This window comes from Marmota monax, unplaced genomic scaffold, assembly GCF_021218885.2.
Source record: "Marmota monax isolate L192 unplaced genomic scaffold, Marmota_monax_Labrador192_F-V1.1 WCK01_AAM20220418_F8-fsc00095, whole genome shotgun sequence".
Taxonomy (NCBI): domain Eukaryota; kingdom Metazoa; phylum Chordata; class Mammalia; order Rodentia; family Sciuridae; genus Marmota; species Marmota monax.
The window spans coordinates 243,979-261,374 of record NW_026695244.1 but is presented as its reverse complement, the minus strand read 5'-3'; the positions used below and the strand labels follow the sequence as shown (position 1 = coordinate 261,374).

Below are 17,396 nucleotides of genomic sequence, written 5' to 3'. Positions count from 1 at the left end.
GTTCTGTTGATTTATGGAGAAGTTTTATAATGAAATAACCTTAAATATTCATACTTGTACCAAATGCTATTGAAAGCTAAATAAACAAAATAAGTATAGAACTATTTTAAAGGTTAATTCTAAATATTAATGAAATAAGTTTATTCGGAAGTTAAAAATGGTTTTAGATGTTGAAATATTTGGTTTTGGGACAAATGGCTGTTGGCCTTTATGTCTCTGAAAGATGTTAACCTCTTGACAATAGTTATATTGGCTAACACTATCAGATCTAGTCAAAACTCAGGGCTTCATGTTTAGTCTTTCCCTGTCGAGGTATGGATTTCATAGAACTATTAATACTACATTTATAGTCAGTCTAAAAAATGGCAATGCTAAATGATTGTCTATTTGAAGTAGTAAAAGGTAATATATGCATTGTATTATGTCATGTCAAATACATTCCATGTCCTATATTTTCTCCTTACTCCAAAGAAGAATCCTCTTTTTAGACAGAAAGTAAACTTTTCCTTCTCAGTCATCACCACTCATATATTCCTACATGTAAATAAAACAGATGTTTTCTGGCACCTCTGTCACTTCTAACTTATGCATGTGTCATGAGCAACAGTCAGTACAAATCTGAATCTATTAAACTATTTATGCCTGGAAAATAGGTCTTTTTTCCCCTTTTTCTTTTTAATGTGTCTATTTATGATATGCTTATTCTGGACAATCTTCTGAGGTAGATCTGTTGTTCAAAATAAACATACTGTTTTGCTTAAAGTTATTTCCTCACCAGATGCAGTGGCACATACCTGCAATCCCAGTGACTTGGGAGTCTGAGGTAGGAGGATTGTGAAGTTAGATAGAGGCCGGCTTCAGCAACTTAGCGAGAATCTGTCTCAAAAATAAAAAATACAAAAGACTGGGGATGTAGCTCAGTGGCAGGTTACCTCTGGGTTAAAAAAATATATATATATTTGTATAAAAATTTTATTTATATTTATTAAATTCTTGAATCAGTTCTGGGATGCAATGATATATAGATCAGTGGTGATAACAGTAGTTGTCATTTATTGAGTGCTAGCTATATCAGGATGGTATTTTTAGTGGGAAGCAACAGAAAATTCTGCAGTACTGGTATAAGCTATAGACATTTAAAAATCTTAGTAGCATATGAGGTCTAGAGGTGTAATTAGGTCTACAGTGTCATTAATGGCCCAGGTTGTTCTTATCTATTTACTCTGCCATCAGCATTTTTCGTTTTTTGGTTTGATACTTTAACTGATGAATAGCTTCTATAATTTTAAGTTATGGGTGTAAATAGGGGCTTTTCTTCCACAAATGAGGAATATCTTTTCCTGAAGCTTCCAGCAGTTTTTTCCTCAAGTCTCACTGGTCAAAGGGTTATGTAGCCAACCCTAGATGCAAGGGAAGCTGGGAAAGCAAGTATTTAACAGAGGGAAAAGATGATTACCAGGATTCATCCCCTCGATTAGAACACATTACTACATTTTATGAAAATGGAGTTTTTTTTTGTTTTTGTTTTTGTTTTTTAATTTGTCAGTCTTTTTTTTGTTTTAATATTTATTTTTTAGTTCTCGGCAGACACAACATCTTTGTTGGTATGTGGTGCTGAGGATCGAACCCGGGCCGCACGCATGCCAGGCGAGCGCGCTACCGCCTGAGCCACATCCCCAGCCCAAAAAAATGGAGTTCTTTTAGCAAGGAAGAAGAAAGGTATTAGGTGTGGTTCACAGTTTTACCAGTTCCTATATGTTGGGCATTATTAGTTGCTTTAGATACATTTCAACATGATCTTCTCAATGGTTTATTAAATTAGATACTACTAGCTGAATCTGATAAATGAGGAAGCTGGTACTCAGAGAATTTATGTAACTAACTTTGATGAAATAATGAGCAAGTAATGACAAAACAAGAATTCAGAGTCTCTTACTCAAAAGCCTATACTCTTTTCATTAACCTACAATGACTCTATTATTTAAACTTTCCCAATTACTCTTTCCCCCCATAGTGCCAAGGTCTCATTCTGACAGTGAAAGTGAATATTCTGCTTCCAACTCAGAGGATGATGAAGGGGTTGCACAGGAGTATGAAGAGACCACTAATGCAGTCACATTCAGCCAAAAGATTGAAGCTCAGAATACAGTAGTTTCGGCTTCTGTTTGCAAAGGAACACCTTCTAAGAAAATGAAAAGAGATAAAAGAGTAAGTGAAGAGAGACGTTAGCCTTAAGAAAAAATTAAATACGATCCTTCAAAGGCAACTCCCCTAACAGAAAAGATCCATAGGAGAGGGGAGGGGTCAACAGTTTTATTCTTCACTTTTCTATATTTTTCTCAACCTTACATGTAAATTCCTACATGTATTTGTTTCTATTTTTGAGCTTTCTCTTCTGGACTCTTTGAACCATTACTACACTATAGGCAGAAGGTGATTGCTCAATTCATTTGTATAACAATGAACTTATAGGAGCTGGGGATATAGTTCAGTTGATAGAGTGCTTGCCTCTCATGCACAAGGCACTGGATTCGGTCTCCAGCGCCATAAAAAAAAAAAATTATATAATCTTGTTTTTGTAACCATTGTTGATGTGTTGAAGTCTGTGTAAATGATAGTGATATGGCTGGGCACTGTGGCATCTGCCTATAATCCCAACTACTTTGGAGGCTGAAACAAGAGGATCACAATTTCAAAGCCAGCTTGGGCAATCTAGTGAGATCTTGTCTGAAAATTAAATATGTATATATACACACACATAATACACAATATATACATATTTTATACATATATATTTTATATACACACACACAAATAAAGAATTTTATTGGTGATGGACACCTATAGTTCTAGCTAATTGGAAGGCTGACACAGGATGATTACTTGAGCCCACAAGCTTAAGACAGCTGGGGGATACAGTAAGACCTTGTCTCAAAAAAGAAAAAAAATAATGATTTCACGTGTCCTAGTCCTATTTTAGACTAATCAAACTGTTAGTTTTGGTACTGGGGTTGTAACCCAGTGGTAGAGCTCTTGCCTAGCATGTGTGAGGCAATGGACTCAATCCTCAGCATCACAAAACAAATAAATAAATAAAGGTGTTGTGTCCATCTAAAAAAACGGCGGGGGGCGGGGGGCTGGAGATATAGCTCAGTTGATAGAATGCTTGCCTTGCATGCACAAAGCCCTGAATTCAATCCCCAGCACCACAAAAAAAAAAAAAAAATCAAAGTTAGTTTTGGGGGCTGGGGTTGTGGTTCAGTATAGAACATGCATGAGGCATTGGGTTCAATCCTGACACCACATAAAAATAAAAAAGGTATGTGTCCATCTACAACTAAAAAAAATACTAAAAAAAAAAGTTAGTTTTGGTAGAATGCAAATGTCTAAGACTATTTAGAACTGACTTTACTCTGTCCGATTTCAGAATGACTTAGTAGAAGAATATTTTGAAGCTCACAGCAGTTCAAAAGTTTTAACCTCTGATAGAACACTGCAGAAGTTAAAGAAAGCAAAACTGGACCAGGTATGTTGTAAAGTATGTTAGTCCCAAATTTTTCTTATTATGACCTGAAAATTTTACTACATTAGTTGATAAATTTGAAGTGTACACAAGCAAAATTATTGTCCTGATAAAATAAAACACAAAAGTAATGTGTTGTAATTATTACATATTTATCATATAAACAGTAAGTAATTCACTGGTTTAGAATTCTGTTTGACGCAACGTAAGTATACTTTTTTTGTCATTTTTCTTTTCTTATGGATTTATAATAAACATCATCCTTGATATCCATGTACCATTAGACTCTGATATTTATTTAACTAACATGTTCATTATACCTCACACTGGTCATAAAACAGACTTTGACCTGACTTTCTCATTTACAAACCTGGCAAAACTCATCAAATGCTTGATGATGTTATAGAAGACTTTCCCAGTGCAGTAAGGTAACAGTTTGTTGTATAGCTCATTTTTCAAAAAATACCATATAGCTATACTTGTAGAATTTTTGGCTGATACCTCCCCAAAGAGGAGAAAAATTTTTACTAGAAAGAGGGTCGATAATCTAAGTCTTCTTGACTTACACAGGTTTAGTTCCTTGTCCAAAATGCTTTGGACAAAGTGTTTCAGATTTTGATATTTTGGGATTTCAAATGTTTATTAATACATGAGATATCTTGGTGGTAAGACCCAACTCTTAACCCCCAAATTTATTGTTGTTTCTTATACACACATAGCCTGAATATAATTTTATGCAATATTTTAAAGAACTCTGTTTTGACCATGACCTTTCACATAGAGTCAGTACTCAAAAAGTTTCGGATTTTGGAAATTTTCATTTCTGGATTAGGGATATGAGACCTATACTCTGCAAACTAGGATTTAATGAATTTTCTAAGGTGCATGGAGCTTTTGACAGAGTGTTTGAGACATAGAAAAAGGATAAGGGAATAGCCTGAATAACCTGGTGCTGTGCAGTTTGGGGGATTTTTAGATTTTTATCACCTGGCTGATTGGTATTGAGAGTCAGATTAGAGACTAGATAAAAAAGGCTCAGTGGTAGAGTGCTCATCTAGCACGTGTGAGGGCTTGGGTTCCATCCTAAGCACCACATAAAAGTAAATAAACAAAATAAAAGTATTGTGTCCAACTACTTCTAAAAAAAATAAATACTTAAAAAATAAAAATAAAGTGGATCTGGTAAAAAAAATAAATAAAGTAAATGTCAAGAAGCTAAGTTGTTGGGCTGGGGATGTGGCTCAAGCGGTAGCGCGCTCGCCTGGCATGCGTGTGGCCTGGGTTCGATCCTCAGCACCACATACAAGCGTGTCTGCTGAAAACTAAAACGAAATAAATATTTAAAAAAAAAATAAAAACACTTGTGTTTAAAAAAAAAAAAAAAAGAAGCTAAGTTGTTCCAAGGAAGAGATAATAGTAATGTTTGCTTAGAGCATATATTTTCATATAAGTAACATAGGAGAAGGATAAGTGGATCTAGGATCAAAGTAGGACCTAGAGGCAAAAAGATATCTACAAGGATGAAACAAACAACTTGTTACAGATAATGAAGGAAGGGAAGACCTTTCTTTGATTGTAGAAATAGTATAGCTAACCAGTATAATCTCAGAAGTATGTGACAGTAAGTATTTATTTCTCGTGTCCACCTATTAACAAGAGATTCGATAATCTAGTGTTTGCTCCATGTCTCTCTTCCTCATGGGATCAGTGGGCTAGCTGAAGCATGTTCTTCTAATGAGAATGGCAGAGGTTTAAGAGAAGTGGTAAAACACATGATCTTGTCACTTGTGTCTCATTCTAGTGGCCACAGCAAACAAATCATGTGGCTGAACCACACTCCACCTATTTAGTGGGAGGGACAGCAAAGTCATGTAGGAAAGGGTGCAGATACAGGAGGGGTTAAGTGCTGGGGCCTGTAATCCAGTTCTCCATTGATATTAAAGTTTGAAATCAAAGTGCAAAGATGAGAATCAGCATTCTAGAGTTGTTCATACCCTGAATACAAATACTCAGAAACATACTTAGATATTCCAGCATAAAGAATTACAGGAAGTAGGGCTGGGGTCGTAGCTCAGTGGTAGAGCACTTGTCTAGCACATGTGAGGGACTAGGTTCGATCCTCAACATCACATAAAAATAAAATAAAGGTATTGTATCCATCTAAAACTTAAAAAAAAAAAAAAGATTTATGGGGAATGCTTTCTCTATTTTTTCAGGACTCTTGACACCAGAAGGGGTGAGAGAGATTTTTAAAAACTTCACAGTTATACTAAAAAGTAGTCCTGTTCTTTAATTATGTGGAAAAATAATTACATAGGCCAGAACACCTGGAATATTGATTATAATTCTAATCTGCAGGATTAAAAGAACATATACATTTAAGGTAAAGTCATGAAAATATGATATTACCAGGATAAAGATGCATATACAGGTTTTTGCTAGAGTTTTCATTTCAAACAAAAATTATGTTTGATTCACCAGCATGAATTTACAAACTTTGGGTGTAGGGAGTGCATCTCCAGCAGTTTTAATTTTGTTGTACTAAGGACTAAACCCTAGGGCACTCTACCATTGAGCTACATCCCCACCCAGACCTCTCCTCACTTTGAAAAATACTTTATTTTGAGACAGGACTTCACTAAGTTTTCCAAGGCTGGCCTCAAAGTTGGGACCCGCCTGTCTCAGTCTCCCAAGTCTCTGGGAGTATGCCCAGTCTTCCTCATTTTTTTATATCACTGTTTTTAACATTTTGCCATATTTAGCCAGGCATGGTGATACACACTTTTAATCCTATTGACTTGTAAGGCTGAGTCAAAAGGATTAAAAATGTAAAAGCCAGTCTCCAAAAATAAAATATAGTGAGACCCTCAGAAACTTAGTGAGACCCTGTCTCAAAATAAAGTTAAAACAAAATGGAATAAGGATATAGCTCAGTACCTCCTTGGTAGGCTGAGGCAGGAATATCACAAAGTTTGAGGCCAGCCTCAGCAAATTAGCAAAACACATAAGCAACTTAGTTAAGTGTCTCAAAATTTTAAAAAAAGGACTGGGAATGTAGCTCAGTACTGTAAAGTACCCCTGGCTTCAATCCCCAGTAACAAATAAAACAAAACAAAACAAAAATACAAGTAGATATATAGATAGATAACTATTTGCCATACTTGTCAATGATAAGGATTTGTTAGAAAATAGCTTTTTGTAAAATTGCAGTGATTCAGATTTACTAGTGATAATGGTAAATTATAAGGAACCTTTAATGTTTTCTGAGAATTAAGTGTTGAAAAGTTACCTTAAGTGTTTACATTTTTTCAAATCCATAAGTTGGTGCTTTTTTGCTTTTTGTTTTTGCTTTTGTGATATTGGGGGTCTAACCCAGGACATTACATATGCTGTCAAACAGGTGTTATACCTCTGAGCTAAATGCACTGTTTTTTTGTTTTTTGTTTTTTTGATTCAAGGGTTTTTTAAAGTCTGTCTGGACTTGTCCATGCTGGGAGGCAGACTTGATCATCTCTTTAAAACTTAGCAGATATTTTATACTGTTATTACATATTTGTACTTAAAAATGTTAAAGGTTTTTAAGAAAACAAAATATTTAAGTCATATTTGCAGTATTATGTGTATTCAGTTGATGTATTCATTTCTAAACCTGATAAAGTAATATTTCTATTGATGGCCTCTTCTAACCTCAACCTCTAAGGAAATATTTTTAGTTGGACTGATTATCAGTATGTGGTTTAAGAATTATTTTCTTCCATTTTAAAAAATTTTTAAATTTTTTTTAAGCAAACTCTGCGTAACTTATTGAGCAAGGTTTCTCCTTCCTTTTCTGCTGAACTTAAACAATTAAATCAACAATATGAGAAATTATTTCATAAATGGATGCTGCAGTTACAGTAAGTATTATTATCATAACAAACCCTTGCCAAATAAAGAATATATTTTTGTTTTTGTTAAAATAATATATTTAATTTTATTTTTATAAATAACTTAATGTACTTATATATATATAAATTAATTAAAAGTAGGTATTTTCCCAATTTTATGACTCAAAAAGAGGGATGTCATTTTATTGAATGACTGTAAAAATTCTACATTTTTAAAAAATTTGTAATATGAAGATAAATATCAATATTTTAATCTAGTTTTCCATAGTAAAGTTCCTAAAATGAAAGAATGTATATTTATTGTCTTTTAATATAATTCTATTTACATATACTTTAAGAATTTCATAAGGTTTGTTACTTGAACATTTTAGCATTTTAAAATTATTTCTTAGAATAACTTTTTCAATTTTACTATTTTTCAGATGCCTCAGTTAAACTTTAAATTTCTATTAAAATACATAGAAGAGTGATTAAAATAAAATAAAAATATTTTCTTCTTTACTTGTATTTAAAAGGACCTTAACATAAAATAGTGCTTAAAATGTATGCTAATGTAAATATACCTGCACATTCATAGTTGCATAGTCAATTGGGCCAACTAAATGGGACAGGTCCATCAAACAGTAAGACCATAGAAATTATCATAATTATCCTTAATTGATCCTAGTTTTATGTTGGCAATAGTATATACAGAGGTTATGCTGGGAAGAAAATGATTATCTTTCTTGCAAGGACCTCAGCTTTTCTCAGTAACTGTGGATATGAGGAGTACAAATTTGTACAGCAACTCTTTACTCAAATCCTGTTCCCTTACTTACCAATTCTTCCTTTTGCCTGTTAATTCAGATTGCTTGATTTACTTTGCTTCCCATTCTAGACCTTGTGGTCAGCTATTCCAGTGGAATTACTAACTGAATTCCTTTATCCCTTTTTTTCTGTTTCTTTGAACTTGCTCATCTCCATCTTCTAGTGTTACCTCTCTCTGTTTATTTCTAGGCTGTAGTGTCATTGCCATAGGGCATCACATAAATACTCTTTGTCTGACTGACCTCCATAAACAGTCATGGAGCTGGATTTAGCTTTAGTGTTTGGAGGGTCTCCTTCACTCTTTTGACTTCTAATACTGTTTGTATGTGAATAACTGTCAAAATTGTTACCTCTAACTTAGACCTCATTCAGTTGTAGCAGATGTGAATATCTGAATGTAGGTTGGATGCTGTGTGAATAATTCAACATACATAAAATTGAGCTCATTTGAAATCCATCACACCTACCTGCCCTCATCCAGCATGGTAAATTCATATCTAAAGAAAACTGATATTCCCTTTTCCTCTTCCTCACATTAATCTCTCCAAATCCTATTGATTTCACCCCATATAAAACTCTTAATAGTATATTTTTCTTCATGACTTCTAATTCAGGTCTTTCATCTTTGGGAGTTTTGCTCCTCCTTCCTATCCATTCCCCTGACACAACAGTGTGATCTTTCTAAAAAGATCATGTTACTTTCCTTCTGAACTTTTTTGGTTACTTCTAAGTGCTCATTGTCCTTGCAATAAAGTCAATTAATGTCTTTTATGATTTAACAAGACTTATTTATTACTTCTCTGCTTATCTTTCCAATTTAATCTATCAATTTCAACTCTGCTTTAAGCTATTAAACTTTTTAGTATCTTTACTGACCATGGTCTCTTTTGTCTCTGAAAGGTAATGGCATTAGAGAGAAAATTACTAAAGAAGTTGAAACCATAAGGTTTCAAATGGCTAATAGAATGGTTCCCTTACTTTGCACAAGTTGGGAATCAATTTAGACATCTCAGATCTTCCTGTACTCTTTATAAGCTAAAAGTAATCAGTTAATAATGAAATTGGCAATAAGAGGTTTTAAACATTACATGAATGCTATCTTTCCTAACAGCCTTGGCTTCAACATTGTGCTTTATGGTTTGGGTTCTAAGAGAGATTTACTAGAAAGGTTTCGAACCACCATGCTGCAAGATTCCATTCATGTTGTCATCAATGGCTTCTTTCCTGGAATCAGTGTGAAATCAGTAAGTTTAAAAAAGACTAAAGAAAACAATATTTAAAGGGTTTTGTTGTTGTTGTTGTTTTAGCCTTTAAACTAGTTAGATTGCATGGTACTTAAGATTATGTATTTAGAATCAGAGGGTGGCTTTAAAAACCCCACTTTTTTCCTGCTTTTATAACTGATATGTATTAAACCTTAAAGAAATAATAGCTTGTTACTATATCAAATATATATGGAAATTCTCTGCAGGATAGGATTATGGGGTCTGAAATTTTATTATATCTTTATGTAATTTGGTACTCTAAATATAATAATATAAATAATAGTCTGTAGTTTTATGTGTATATCGTAGAGTATTTTTATTTAAAATACTCGTCTCTTCATGCTTTGAGAATTTCTTTAAAGCTTTTAGATGCTGAATATGAACCACCATAGCATTCCTTTAGTGTCCTTTGTGCTTATATCATGTTTCCCTTGATAAGTTTATACTTTTCTAATGTTTTTCACTGTTCAGTTTTTTGTTTTTGCTACTCTATTATTTTTATACTTTTGCTGTACTTCCCTGTTTCTTTTTAGTCATAATTTATGGGAAAAATGAATTAGAAATACTTAAATACCTAGTAGAATTTTTTGAAGTAATTTTTCAAGTTTTAAGTGAAAAATAATTTTTAATTTATATAAAAGGATTGATTTACTAGTTGTATTTATCCTACATAACAATAAATTATAATTGATATTGTACCTTTTGCACTTTTATGATATAGATCTTGAATTCTATAACAGAAGAAGTCCTTGATCATATGGGTACTTTCCGAAGTGTACTGGACCAACTAGACTGGATAATAAACAAATTTAAAGAAGGTAACATGAAGTAGATGATCTGCAGTTTTTGGATGGAGTTAAACATACACTTTTACATATTTATGTATTTGTATACACAAAAATGAGGATTATTAGCTGCCATGGCACATATCTTAATCTCAGCTACTCAAAAGGCAAGAGGATCACTAATTTAAGTCCAGCCTGTGCAACTTAGCTCTATCTCAAAACATTAAGGAAAAAGGGGGGTGGGGGGGGGTATGTGGCTTATTGATGGAACACCCCTGGGTTTAATCCCTAGTCCTGGGGAAAAAATTTTTTTCCATATCATCCATATTAAGATAATGCTGATGTAGATTTCTCTCAAATAATGTCCTTTTTTTTCTTTTTAATGAATTTGTTCTGTAGACTTCATCTAACTGAAAGAATTTCTCCTACTGTCTTAAATTTGTATAGCTTCTTACTTATAAATGTTCAGGTTTTATGCCTCTAGTTGATTGGTACATCTTTGACAGATTTTTTTGTTTAATATTTTGTAAAACATTTTTATTTCTGGGGCTTAAAGCATATAGCTCAGTGATAAAGTGCTTGCCTAACATTCACAAGGCCCCCTGGGTTCAATCTCCAGCACTGCAAAAAACAATTTTTTTTTTTTTTTTAATTTGCGATTCTGGGGGTCAAACCCAGGGACACTCTACCACCAAGCTATATCCTCAGCCCTTTTTTAAATTTTTTTATTTTGAGATAGGGTCTTGCTAAGTTTTCGAGGCTCGAATCAAACTTGTGATCCTCTTGCCTTAGTTTCCCAAGTTGCTGGGATTACTGGCATGGGCCACTATGCCTGGCGCAAAAATAAAGTGAACAAACCATGCATTTCTTTCTTTCTTTCCTCTTTTTTTTGGTACAGAAGATTGAACTCAGGGGCATGCAACCACTGAGCCACATCTACAGCCCTATTTTATATATAATTTAGAAATAGGGTCTCAGTTGCTTAGCACCTCCCCATTGTTTAGACTGGTTTTGAACTTGCAATCCTCCTGTCTCAGTCTGCTAAGCCACTGGGATTTTTCCCACTGACTTATATTCTCAACCCTTTTGCCTCTTATTCTTTCTACCTCTGGTAGAAGAAAAATTTGTTTACTGTTTCTGAAAGGATTGTTTTCCATCATATACACAAGGTGTTCCTGTTTCTTACTAGGTCTCCGGAGACATTACTACTACCATTGAGTTGGTTTTGTGTTTGTTTGTTTGTTTGTTTTGTTTTGGTACTGATGATTGAACTTGGGTACTCAAAACTGAGCCACATCCCTAGCCCTAATTTGTATTTTATTAGAGACAGGGTCTCAGGGAATTGCTTAGCGCCTTGCAGTTGCTGAGGCAGGTTGGCTTTGAACTCTTAATCCTCCTGCCTCAGCCTCCCAAAATGCTGGGATTACAGACGTGCACCACTGCGCCCAGCACCATTGAGTTTTAATGGAAAAAAAGTAGTTTACCCAATTCTGCTGACCTTCCACATGATTGTTTTTCTATTTTCATATCATTTCAGAGATTTTTGAAGACATTTCCCTTTTTGAGATAGGGTCTTACTAAGTTGCCCAGACAGTATTCAGACTTACAATCTTCCTGATTCAGCTTCCTAAGTCACTAGGATAGCAGTGTACACCACCGTGCCTACATGTAATTTTTTTCCTTCTTAAACCCATTGACCTTGGCTTATTCTTTTGCTCTGATATAGTCCATGATGTTGACAGCTCCATCCTTTAGTTCTTCCATCACAACATTTTATTCCTGGTAGTACTGGAGATTAAACCCATTGGGGCTCTACCACTGAGCAACGTCTCTATCCTTTGGGGGGGGGGGGGTTGTTTTGTTTTTTTGAGACAAGGTCTCACTAAGTTGCCCAGTTTGGCCTTGAATTTGTAATCATGCCTTGCCCTTCTGGGAAGCTGGAATTATAGGTGTTGACCATCGCATCCTGCTCTTCATTGACTTTTTGTGTGTGGTACTGTATATTGAACCAAGGGCCACTCAAATACTAAGCAAGCATTCTATCACTGAGTTATATGCCAGCTCGTCATTTATATATTTCTCTGAACTTCCAGATACTTGACCAGTATCCTAAAGCTCTCCCCCGTTTTTTGTCTACTTTGGCTTTTGTGATAATCAGGATTTTCAGTATAATCTCTTACTGCTTAATGGGAACTCTTTTTGTTGTCACTTAATCCACCTTGCAATGTCACATGCAGAGATTCATTTCCAGTCTGCTACATGAATCTTGCTGTTAAAACTGCATTTTTTTAGGGCCTGGCTCAAGTGCTAACCATAATAACCTGCCTATTTTCTAAGTAAATGACCTATCTTTTCAAATAAATTGCATGTCCCTAAGAAATCTTTGTTGTTGTTGTTGTTATTGTAGGTTTTTGTTTTGTTTTGTTTTGTGGGGTTGTTTGGATTTTGGGGTTTTGTTTTTCTTGTTTTTTAAGGTATTGTTAAGATGGGGTCATGCTATATTGCCTAGTCTGATCTCAAACTCAAGGGCTCAACATCCTCTTGCCTCAGCTTCCTGAGTTGCTGGGACTATAGGTGTGGGCTACCACACCCAACTAGCAACCTTTATTTTGTCCTCTAATATTTTAATATATTCTTTAATACCTTGACTCTGTGTTTGGTAGGGACTTCACAAATATGCACTCAGAATAATAATTGGATTTCCTTCCTTTCAGATTCTTCCTTGAAACTCTTCCTTCTTATCCACAATCTGGATAGCCAGATGTTGAGAGGAGATAAGAGCCAGCAAATTATTGGACAGTTGTCATCTTTGCATAACATATACCTTATAGCATCTATTGATCACCTCAACGCACCTCTCAGTAAGTTAAAAGTTACTTTTTCTTTCTTGAGATATCCATCTTACAAAGTTTTCTTATTGTTTTCCAGTATGTTTCCTGTGTAAGATATTTAAAGACACAAGTTGCAAAAAATTTAGGTATTCTCAATTTGATTTAGAGCATAGTTCTAGAAAATAAAAATTCACTTGCTTAAGAGGCATATTTAATTTGTATTTAGTGTACAAATAAAAATTGAGATATTGCCTGACAAGAAATTTAGGTTGTGAGTTACTGGTTTGGATGGAGAAGTGATAAAAATGGAAAATTTCAGAGTTGGTTGCATTGGTATAGGCCTGTAATCCTACCTACTCTGGAGGCTGAGGCCGGGGAATCACAAGTTCAAGGATATCCTGGGCAATTTAGTGAAACTCTTGTCTCAAAATAAAAAGGGCTGGTAATGTATGTAGCTCAGTGGAAGAGTGCTTGCCTAGCATGTCTGAGGCCCTGGGTTCAATCCCTAGTACTGGGAGAAAAAAAATTTTACATCAGCCTGGGCAACTTGGAGAGATCATATCTCAATTTTAAGTATGAAAAGGGATAGGGGTGTAGCTCAGTGGTAGAGCACTTGCCTAGCATGTGCAAGACCTTGGGTCAATCCTCAGTACTTCCCCAACCCCCTACCCCCCAAAAAAATCAGGATTCATTTTGTTCTATTTAATATTTTCTCATTTTTTTCCTGGAATGGAATCTAGTAACACGAAAATAATTTGTAATTCTTTCCTTTGGACATGTCCTGTAGTGTGGGATCATGCAAAGCAAAGTCTTTATAATTGGCTCTGGTATGAAACTACTACATATAGTCCTTATACTGAAGAAACCTCCTATGAGAATTCTCTTCTGGTTAAACAATCTGGATCTCTGCCACTTAGTTCCCTGACACATGTGTTACGAAGCCTTACCCCTAATGCAAGGTAAGAATGTCAACTCTAATTCTTTTTTTAAAAACTATACAGGTGAGGGTTGGAGATGTAGTCAGTGGTAGAGCACTAGTATGTACAAAGTGCTGGTTTGATCCCAGTTTTACAAAAAACAAAGAAAAACCCTCTATATATTTGAATGTTTATACTACGAAGTTTATTGGTGCTATACTAAAGTCCCTATTTAAAGGATTACGAGAGATAGTAATAAAAACAGTTATAGTATTGGGTTATACAGTAGGCAAAATACTCAGTTCTAGACTATCAAATTGCCCAGTAATAAACAAAAGAGTACTAATATTTTTTCTTTAATAAATTTTTATATTTCTGAATGAGAGCACCTAAATGGTCATTATGAGAAAAAGCAGAATTTTGGTAGATTTTACTTTTTTTTTTCCCCTTTCAAGGTTTAGTTTTATCTTGTTGCCAGGCTGGTCTCAAGCAATCCTCCTGCCTCATGAGTAATTGGTACATAGGTGGGCAGTGTGACACTCGGCTTGGATTTTACTTAAACTTTATGGCTATGTTTAATTATATATTGAGCATTATGATCCCTCTCAAAAGCATAAAATTCTAGATCTGTCTCGTAAGACAAGTTGTTGAAAAATAACAAACCTTCCTGAGAACAGATATGTAAAACCTGAATAGATTAAGAGAAAGAAAGAAGCCAGAAGCAGTGGCCCAGACCCTGTAATACCAGCTACCTAGAAGGCTGTGGCAGAAGGATTGCAAATTCAAGGTCAACTTCAAAAAGTCAGTGAGACCCTGTCTCAAAATAAAAAGGGCTGGAGATGTGGTTCAGTGGTAAGGTGTGTACTATGCCCTGGGTTAAATCCCCAGTACTGCAAAAAAGAAAACAAAACTTTTTAAGAAGAGTTTTTAAAGACATGGGAAAAATCAGTAATTGAAAAGGTGAAGGATAAAATGGTGCATACAGTATATAAATGTATGGATTTATATATTTCCACGGTGCCTCAATCCAGAAAGATTTGATGTAGCAGCATATGCAATATGATCTCTACACCTAATGTTAGTGGCTATTATCTTAGGATTAGGAGGATATTTTCCTCTTTAGTTGTTGGTATATATTCCAAATTTTCTATAAGGAGAACTAATCTGCAGTCAGAAAAGAAAATGCTCTTATATTAAAAAAAAGCTTCTTTTCTATGAGTCAAAAAGAATGATACTCCTTAGAGAAAAGAATAGAAAGAAGATAATGCAGACAGGCCAGATATTTGATGTTCTCTTTGTGTATCTTACTACTAGATGTTATTTCTTACTATAATTCTAGATGTGACTTCCTGTTTGTTTTCTTTTTCTTTAGGGGGATTTTCAGGCTACTAATAAAGTATCAGCTGGATAACCAGGATAACCCTTCATACATTGGTATCCAATATTTGATACTACTACGTTGTGTAACTTTTGTTTAACCCTAACTTAAAATTCCTTTTTTTTTTTGTGGAATCTAGTGAAAGAACTGCAGTTTCCCAAAGTAGTGAATAAGTGGTTGCTCTGTGATGGGTATGTCCTTCACACAGTAGATTTAATTGTTCAGCTCTCATGACTTATTAGTTCCCTTTTTAAAGTCACTTTATTCACCCTGTTTAAAACTGCTGCAATAGCTGGGCCTAGTACCAAAGACCTGTAATCCCAGCTATTCAAAAGGCTGAGGCAAAAGGATGGTAAATACAAGGCCAGCTGGATAATTAATTTATTGAGACCCTGCCTCAAAGCATGCAGGGGGTCTTGGGTCCAATCTCCATTGGTAGGAGCGGGAGGCAAAAATAGAATGTCCACAGGCTTATGTTCTGTTTGGTCATAATTGACTACTTTCAGCATTCAGTTCTCTTTAAAAAGTATAGGCCACAGGTGAAAACCTAAAATGTTTTCTCTCGGGTAAGGTTGCTTCTTCCATGGGTTGTTTTTTGTTTGTTTTTGCCAGGTACTGGGGATTGAACTCAGGGGACATCTACCAGTGAGCTACATACCTATCAGCTCTTTGATTTTACTTTGAGACAGGGTCTTGCTATGTTAACCAGGCTGGCCTCAAATTTATGATCCTCCTGCCTCAACCTCTCCAGTAGCTGGAATCAGAGACATGCAGCATCACACCTGGCTTGTTTTTTTTCTTTTTTTAAAAATCAATCTTTATTGATGGCTTTGGCATAATATGTTGGCAACACTTTTGGTATCTATTCTTTGATATGGGTATCTGTTTAAGGGTTACATCTTAAATGCAGACTTATGTTCACATCTCCTTTTGATTTCTTTAGGACTTTCTTTTCAAGATTTTTACCAGCAGTGTCGGGAAGCATTCCTTGTTAATAGTGATTTGACACTCCGAGCCCAGTTAACTGAATTCAGGGACCACAAACTTATAAGAACAAAGAAGGTAAGATTCTGCTGTTTTAGGATTATGTACCAGGAGAAGTACATATCATTTACTTTGGGTAAGTATATCTTTGACTCAGACCTGAGTATGAAACAGTTTCCATGGTGGGCCACAAGGATTCCTTTAGTGTATGTGCCATCTTAGTTCTGTAAAAAGAGACATGTAGAAGTATTCTGCTTGGGCTGGGGATGTGGCTCAAGCGGTGGCGCGCTCGCCTGGCATGCGTGCGGCCCGGGTTCGATCCTCAGCACCACATACAAAACAAGGATGTTGTGTCCGCCAAGAACTAAAAAATAAACATTAAAAAAATTCTCTCATTCTCTCTCGTTAAGAAAAAAAAAGAAGTACTCTGCTTCACTACAAAGAATACTGTGTATAAGTTCTAGTCCAAAGTAATAGGCCATTAGAAATATAATATGAATCAAATAATTCTTTTCTAATTAGTTCAGTATATTATATATTTGATATATTAATATAACTATTTGATATAGTTAGTAAGCACTAACTATACATCAAATATTAGATTAAGTATGAAGTTAAAGTAATAAGCAAAATCCTAACTGCTTTTCTGATGGAGCTTAAAGTGGTTAGATTCAAGATATACTTGGCAAGCAGAATTGACAAGAATTGATGAAAAATTGGATGTGGAAAATGTCAAGAGTGATTCCTGGTTTCTGGTTTGCATAGCCAAAGATAGTGGGACCATTTGATGAGAAACTGGAAAAGTAATGTTTGTGGAATACAGATCATGAGCTAATGAACTTAGTAAGTTTAGACTTTAACTCTGTTTTTTTCTTTGTGATTCCAAAGTGGAGTGTGAATTAGGTAGTTGGATACCTAGAGCAAGAAACCAGAGGAAAAACCTAGGCTAGACATACAAGATTATGATTCCAATTTATTCCTGTTATAATTGAAACCAGGCATTGGTGGGACTACTAGAA

The 17,396-nt window shown here is 34.9% G+C and overlaps 1 protein-coding gene across 4 annotated transcripts in view; it reads left to right on the top strand.

The window, feature by feature from the left end:
• The window catches only part of Orc2 (origin recognition complex subunit 2), a 41,967-nt gene that overhangs the window by 22,099 nt on the left and 2,472 nt on the right, over nucleotides 1-17,396 (top strand). For all 4 annotated transcript variants that reach the window (XM_046463040.2, XM_046463039.2, XM_046463037.1 and 1 more), the window contains 9 exons: nucleotides 2,015-2,208; nucleotides 3,428-3,526; nucleotides 7,310-7,419; nucleotides 9,329-9,461; nucleotides 10,204-10,300; nucleotides 12,982-13,128; nucleotides 13,886-14,057; nucleotides 15,388-15,449; nucleotides 16,337-16,455. In XM_046463040.2, the coding sequence (XP_046318996.1) occupies nucleotides 2,015-2,208; nucleotides 3,428-3,526; nucleotides 7,310-7,419; nucleotides 9,329-9,461; nucleotides 10,204-10,300; nucleotides 12,982-13,128; nucleotides 13,886-14,057; nucleotides 15,388-15,449; nucleotides 16,337-16,455 (1,133 nt within the window). The remainder of the gene's footprint in view (nucleotides 1-2,014; nucleotides 2,209-3,427; nucleotides 3,527-7,309; nucleotides 7,420-9,328; nucleotides 9,462-10,203; nucleotides 10,301-12,981; nucleotides 13,129-13,885; nucleotides 14,058-15,387; nucleotides 15,450-16,336; nucleotides 16,456-17,396) is intronic.